Source organism: Sinocyclocheilus anshuiensis, unplaced genomic scaffold (genome assembly GCF_001515605.1).
Source record: "Sinocyclocheilus anshuiensis isolate Anshui unplaced genomic scaffold, SAMN03320099.WGS_v1.1 scaffold867, whole genome shotgun sequence".
Classification (NCBI taxonomy): Eukaryota; Metazoa; Chordata; class Actinopteri; order Cypriniformes; family Cyprinidae; genus Sinocyclocheilus; species Sinocyclocheilus anshuiensis.
In genome coordinates, this window is record NW_015542363.1 from 61886 (window position 1) to 69850 (window position 7965).

The window sequence follows — 7965 nt, forward strand, 5'->3', positions numbered from 1 at the left end:
AGCAGGGGACTCAGGAGGCCATGGCGGATCAGACAGTTCAGGAGGCTATGGCGGAGTAGGGAACTCAGGAGGCCATGGCTGGACGGCCTCCGTGGCCTTGGCCTCGCCATTCGGCCCGGCCACTACCGACGGACCCATTCTACCCCCCCAAAAAAAATCCTTGGGGAGAATATCGTCTTTAGAGGACCTCCGTAGGCCTAACTCAGGAACAGTGGCCCTCCCTGGGCTTAACTTTTTGGACTGGAGCCCTCCTCGGACTCGAGATTGGAACTGGAGCCCTCTCTGTGCTACACTCGGGGACTGGAGCCCTCACTGAGCTAAACTCGGGACCTGGAGCCCTCCGTGGGCTTAACTCGGGAACAGGAGCCCTCCGTGGGCTAAACTCGGGAACAGGAGCCCTCAGTGGCCTAAACTCAGGAACAGGAGCCCACTCTGGGCTGGATTCGAGGACTGGGAAGCGCTTACGAGTTGTTGGCATTGGAGGGTGCTCTGGAGGAGCAGGCACAGCAAGGCGCTTTCAAGGAGCTGACACTGGAGAGAACTCAGGGGCTGGAGCCGACACTGGAGCGAGCTCTGGGGCTGGAGCCAACCGCCTTCTCCTCCTTAGATTCCCCTTTAGGTTCAGGGTGAAAGGCATGGGCAGCGGGCTTGAGTGAGCCGTGGCCGACGGTCTTGACTGAGGAATGGCCGGCGGGCTGGAGAGTGCCGTGGCCAGCGGGCTTGACTGAGGAACGGCCGGCGGGCTTGACTAAAGAATGGACAGACACCGGTAGATCTCTTCCCTCCAGCATAGTCCCTTGGTGTCTGGGAGGTCGATGATAGTTGGCCCCGAGCCACAACAGAGAATTGATGGTGGCGTCATCCAATGCTGTCGCCGCGGCGAGCCCACAGAATTCCCAGGCGTACTCGAAGAAGGGGAGATCTCGGCAGACTAAGGCGGAGAAACGAGCAGCGATTTCCATGATCTCGAGGGGAAAACAAACGGAAAACCAAAACACTTTTAAAAATGGAAAACAAACACGGGGAGAGGGGGAACCGCTTACTGTCCTAGGTGCTGTTTTCTGTCACGGTTATGCTGCTGTGGCGGAATGATGGAGCAAGGAGACGAATGAGTTGCAATATTCACAGTCTTTATTATATCCGAACTGGAGAGAACACAGGGGAATCAGGAAACATACACGCAGCACGAGTGCTCTCATGTCACATATCATGAGTGAAAAATACAGTAAAAACTACATTGCTGAGCAAAGAGGACACTAACAACGACAGACAAGACAAGACAGAGCAGGTTACTTTAGGTATGAAACAAAGTCTCTGCTTTCAAATTTTGTAATTTTTTAAAGAAACTCAAACAATAAATAGCGTTTTGTGGCTCTTTTATGTGTCATGAGAGATCACTGTAGCGCCTCTGTGACAGACTGGAAAAATAAAAGTACTGAGTAATAATGGGAACCCCAAAATACTTTTTTCCCTCTTTTTCTCTCAGCTCAAGTGGCACATGAACCGATAATCTCTTCCTCTTTGCTATACTGCCCTACAAAGGCAAAAGACCTTAACTCGCTAGAGTGTGAAACTGAGAAAAATGACTTTAAAGTTTTTTACTCGTCCAGTCTGGAAATTTGGCAATTAGACGTTTTAGTAATGAAAATGATTTACATTAAAAAATTGTGAGCTCAAACTTGATTTTTACCCCTGTTTTGAAGTTAATGTACTCTGCCTTTGCATTGTCTGCAAAACATGAGAAGTCACACCAAGGCTAAAGGCAGTAACTTCCACATTATCAATATTTGGTTGCTGATCATCGTTTATCATCATCATGATCATCATCATAATCATTTACAAAATCGTTATAGTAACACCTGTATACAATCTAGTGATCATGGGCTATCTCATATAGGCTATTGCATATTGTAATGTGACTGTATTAATGTTTATTTATTTTTTTTTTTTTACCGTAACAATGCTAGACAAAGCATATTGCTTATACGTTGACTTGTATGAAATAGCCTAACCTCAAAGAACGACTTGTGGATTGATGTGAACGCCAGCAAGCATGATGCTTGTGGATTAAACATCTCCGATGACGTTCATCGCCATGGATTGATTTTATCGGGTTACAAGAAAAGGTAGGATATGGATTTAATTGCGAAATGTTAGTAGGCTAATGATTTTATGATTGATCATGCTAGCTACGGTATTCGAGTCCACACGCGTCCAACTAGAAGTGACAGCCTGGTGAATAATCTGCATTACAAAAAGAAAAAAAAAAAAATCTTTAAAGGTTATTTACGATTACGAAGGCCTATTGCTGCCAAGGTATGATTTATCATGCTAGCTACGGCATTCGAGTCCACACGCGTCCAGCTAGAAGTGACATCAATTAGAAGTGACAGCCTGGTGAATAATCTGCATTACAAAAGGGAAAAAAAAAAACATTTAAAGGTTATTCACGATTACATTTTGCTGCCAAGGTATCTAGTCTTTACAGTGCTTTGTTATATGGAGCTGTTTGGTAGATCGCGATCTATCTAATTCTGGGGCTTTTCGAAGTTATGAGACGACCCAATATTTTCTCTGAAAAACAACAAAATTGACTCAAGATACTTATACACATGATAAATGAAGTCTTGAATGTCCCAAAAATATCAATAACTAATTTTTGACAAAAATCGAAGTTACGGTCTTTTGCCTTTGCATGGCAGTATAGCAGAAAATAAACATGAATGAACACCAGAAGGAATCTTGTTTCAGCCACGGAAAGATGTCAGTACACACCAAGGGTCAATTAGTTCTGGTTGGTTATTATAAAAATGACCAACAATTCAGAAAGTAAATCATGGTGCTGCCAACTGGTGCTCAAAAACATGAAGCATGACCTCTTCAGTATTTGGCAATGCATTCATTTGTTATTCACTTTTTTGACAACACCTTCAGTTATATAATAGCATATGGTATACTGTCATTAAAAGAATGATAATGTAAAACTCAAAGTCTGGCACCACTAGTAAAAACATTTTGATTTGGCATTCTTTTCTAATTTAATAAATTATTCCATATTACATTTCAGCACCAGAGCCTCATGAACTAAACCTGACTATCATAATGATCCAAACAGCATTCTGAGCTTCAATGGAAGAACATCTGACCGTCTCAGAGTTGGACACAGAGTCACATGATTTACTGACAGTAGATAAACATAGATAAATGTAAACATATCTTACAGAATAATACTTTGCTGCCACTAAGTGGCATTATAACCATAGACTCTGAAAAGTTAGAAAGTGAACATGTTGGAGCTCATTCTCTCGAGTTTTTGCTGCTGCTTGTCATCCACACTAACTGCAAAAAGCATCTGTAATGATTTCGAACACTTCAATTGATTAAACATTCATGTTAAACTTCCAAAAGGGTGTCCAATCCTGCTCCTGGAGAGTCAGGATCCTGCAGAGTTTAGCTCTAAAACAATTGCCTGAAAGTTTCTAGTAATCCGGAACACCTTGTTGATCTGCTTCAGGTTCGTTTAATTAGGAGTTAAAACTAAACTCTGCAGGACAGTGGCCTTCAGGAACAGTTTTGGAGACCCCTGATTTATAACTTAATAAAAACACATTTGGACACATCGAGACATTTACCCTGAAACGGGCACTCTGTAAGGTTTAAACTTGTGCATTTTCATTTTAAACTGCATAACTTTTGCTAAAATTACACCTGGCTTCCACACTACTCCAGAGTTTTCAACCCTCGAAAACTGAGACTTTTGGAAACGCTGCAGACCCTGTTGTAGTTTAAAAACTCTGGGGTTGCATTTCAGTGTTGATGGACCAAAACGGAGACTTCTGAAAGTGAAGGCGTGACTGCTTACATTCGCTCCCTTATTGGTTCTTCATGGTCAACAGCATCCATTAGGGCTCTTAAAATATTGATATTACACATTTACTTCATATTTCTTTAGAGAGAATAATCATTTATATTCATTTTACGCATTAAACATAACATACACATGATTACGATAGTGTATGACTTGCTTGTATTTTTCATGAGATTTGGGGTGTTTTCATAACAATAAATGGTGTTTATAAATAAAACATGGTTATTGTAGTAAAACTATTCTAACTACAAATTAACCATGATTTTGCTACACTAACCATAGTTTAACCATGGTATCCACAGTGAAACTGTGGTTATACAAATAGTAATCAATTCATCAAAAACTATGGTTACTACACTTTTACTATAATAAAACCACGGTTAATTTTTGTAAAAATAGTCTTCTGACAGAAAACTTCATGCACACTCTATCAATATCCCTTCTGTCACACGTTCTCATAACAGTAACCAAACTATCAAAAACGCTATTACAAATTCCCTTATTTCACGAATCCTGTCCATGGACTTCTGTCCGATTGCCACCAGAAGTCACCCTTTCGTTACATTGACTCTCACTCTACACAAACTGTTGCATGTCATCCCGGACTACATATCCCAGCATCCATTGCACTGATTAGACACACAGCTTCCTCTCTCTCACTGCCGAGTATTGTTAGCATTATTGCTGTCTTCGTGCAGCTACACTACGGAGCCTGTTCTTTAGCCATTGTTTATTTTCCAAGTCCTAGTCTCAGTCTAGTTTTGCCTTGTCTGTTTTCCGGTCCTTTGATTCTCGCCTGTGTATCCTGGATTACCCGTTTGCCTGACCCTGCCTTGGATACTGTTTGCCCCAGCCTGAACTATTGCTCGTGTTTACAGGTTACCCCTTTTGTCAAGCCCTCTGGATTTTGTTCGCCGATCGATGAACCACGCCTGCCCTAGGAATACTCTTTGTCTTGCCTAATTCATGACTGTTTGCTGATTATTGACCCATGCCTGTTTGTGACCATGCCTTTGAATAAAGCTCTGCATATGGATCCGCACGCTTCCTCTGTTCCTTTCGTAACACCTGTTATCCTTGATCTTTGAAACCCTGCTAGACATTCTGTGAAGCTCTGGATTTCAGATGGATGTCAGATGAAAATTATATTTAGGGCTGAGCGATGTATGGCTGTTTCTCAATTCCAAGAACGCAAAGAACGGACTTGTGTTCTCGTGGAGACCGGTCTTGCCAGGCTTCCTTGAAAGAACGAACTCAGAAGGACGCGAGAACATAGAATGCATCTTTGTGAGAATTATTCTTTTTAGTTTACCATATGTATTTGTAAAAATGATTAGGCTTAGGCATGTATATTTAATGTTAACTATATTTTGTCAATGGTAAAACTATCAATGTTAAATGAGCTTCAACGGATGCGGCGTTTGGTTCGTTATATCCGAGTGATCTTACAGGATTATCGGATCAAAAACGACAAATCAAGGCGAGGTCAGTCAGTTCCAACAGCTAATTTACACTCTTAATTTCTATCGCTCGATCTGTAGCAGTCTCCTGTTCAACAGTTGTAGCTCTTTCAAGTTCTGACTGAACTGAACTCGAACTTTCCGCGTCGGTGGGCGGAGCGATTTAAAACAGCGCTTAATCTGATTGGTGTGTGAACATCCGCAATATCGTATTCGCCGTCTGATTGGTGTTTTTTTTTACTGCATTTTTTTTTAACAATTTAAATGTTTAAATAATACATGCATTTATCATATTTAGCTATTTATTTACCTTTTTTAACTCTTGCTTTTTCAACTCTCACTTGCATACTTACATTTCTTAACTTTTAGGCCCTCACCACTCAAATAACGTAGTATGCTGTATATCTATTTAAATTTATTCTTTGTCATGGCAAAGTACACATTTTATAATTTCATATTTTTATTTTTTTTGTGTTGGTACATTCATGATTTCACAATTGAAACATACATTTCTCAGCATTATTATAGCACTTTTTAGGTTGGTGGTTAAAGTAGTGCCCAAAGTAGCGCAATGACCATATCCCAAAAATCAACACTCAAAATATGTTATTTCCATACCTAAAATACATATTTTACAGTCACTGTTATGCACATTGATCATAAACACAGCTCAAAGGCTTCCTACCAGTGGCCCTCCTTCACAAAACTTACATCTAGCGCTGTTTTATCGTAGATGGAATGCAAAATGTTTCAATACAAGCATTTCAGTCAAATGTAATTTATGCAACATTTCAAACCTTTAACCCACTTGGGAAAATCAATCCATGGCAACAGTTTAAAAGTAGCCCAATTCCATGTCCTCAATCTCACCCCAAATCTACATCTAAACTTCATCTTTGCCACCCAGTTTTGAGAACAGCTTTTCCATCAGGAGCACCATGATGCCCTTTAAATAAACAGGCAGCTCAATAGGTTTTGGCTCAGAGCCACGGAGAGATGGAGGGGATGCTTAGATTTAGACTTTACAAAGCTTAAACATAGTTTTCTTACAGTTTTTGTTCAGTAAGGGGCAATTAACAGATTTTTACTGTAGCATTTTACAGTGTTTTAACATTAAAGTTACAGTCATTTTTTACAGTGGACTTTAAATATAGTGATTAAAAGTCGAGACATTTTAAATTTTTTCCACATTGATTCAATCCATTATTGTCTATTTCAGATAAACCTGCCCTATAATGATGGGCGAGAAAGTGATGATCTGTGATCTCATGTTAGAGATCTTATAACTCCTCTCTCATCTTCTCTTCTCTCTGGAAGACGTCTCCATTTGCTTGCTGCTTCCATTGCAGATTTGCATGCACTGAAATTCCCTGAGATATTAATTTCTGCTTAATCTGAGGGGAAGAAAACACAGATTTGTTAATTTAGTGCTTACAGTATGTCTGCTGGTCTTCATAAACATGCCTTACCATGTTTGAATGTAACTTGTTTAAGAAAAATATTTGTATGTAGCACGGATTGATAAGATACACACTTCAAAATTGCTAGTAAACTTTACAAATATTTACATAGAAATGGCAAGTAACAAACTGAATTAAATGTGGAATTTTGAAGTAGAAAGACTTTAGGTTCTCTTCACGTTTGTGAAATTTACTAGCATTTTCTGAGTGAAAATTGTTTCTACACCACATTTTTTTTCAGCGCAGTAAATAAAAGATTCACCAATAAAAGAATCACAGATTAATTTGAGTCGCTGATCAGCATCGTTAGTCTTGATTTTGTAAATGTTAAAGTTGAAGATTAAATGTCTCACCTCCTCGAGGATTGCAGCCTTTACATCGGGATCATTCACATTCTGATCCGATTCCACCTTCAGTCTCAATATCTGTCTAACCACTGTTCCTGTGGGTTATACCACACACACACACACACACACACACACACACACACAATTGAATAATTCATTGCCAATTTTTCTACTATCAAAGTTACTAATTTAATACATTCATCAAAGTGAATATTTTAAAAACCTTCAGAAAAAACAAATTCATAAAATGGCATGTTCCTCTAACGTTCGCATAACCAAGAAGAAAACATCTTTAAATATTAAACAATAGTGCTTTAAATGTTAAGAGAACATTCAAATGTAATATTATCATAATATTTACATTATAGAATAAACGTTAAGAATAAACCAAGAAGAAACGTTCTTAATGCATTAAAAAAACTGGGAGTTTTGAACATTTGAAAAACATAAAGTTTATGGGAATGTTAGCAAAACATTCGCTGAACTTTTTTTTGTTAGCTAGGCATTCAGTACTGAGAGCATTGTCAGAGTTTTTGTTCCAGCTGGAATGTCACCAAAATAGAAACCGTTTTCCCATCGAGTCTGGTTTGGACACGAAAATTAACCATGGTTTTATTGTAGTAAAAGTGTATTAACATTACCATTTCTATAACAGCAGTTTTACTACAAATATCATGGTTAAACTATTGTTAGTGTTGCAAAACTATGGTTAATTTGTGGTTGCCATGGTTTAACTATAGTAACCATGTTTACAAAACGGAGAGTTCCGGTCCTCGATTCTGATTGGCTGAGCCACGTTCGAAGCTGTTGTAAATTACTCTACAAAGTAA

General features: G+C 39.2%; 1 protein-coding gene across 2 annotated transcripts in view; it reads right to left on the reverse strand.

Annotated features, from left to right (window-relative positions):
- Nucleotides 1–4207: 4207 nt before the first annotated feature.
- The window catches only part of LOC107692015 (macrophage mannose receptor 1), a 17398-nt gene continuing 13640 nt past the window's right edge, over nucleotides 4208–7965 (reverse strand). Inside the window, exons 5-7 of one of the 2 annotated variants that reach the window (XR_001634611.1) lie at nucleotides 7142–7230; nucleotides 6379–6722; nucleotides 4208–4220 (exon numbers count right to left, since the gene is read on the reverse strand). Coding sequence is in view for 1 of the 2 variants with exons in the window: in XM_016490886.1 (XP_016346372.1) it covers nucleotides 6609–6722; nucleotides 7142–7230 (203 nt within the window). In the remaining variant the exon portion in view is untranslated. Of the gene's footprint in view, nucleotides 4221–5806; nucleotides 6723–7141; nucleotides 7231–7965 lie in introns of those variants that run through there. The other variant, XM_016490886.1, reaches the window with a different exon arrangement.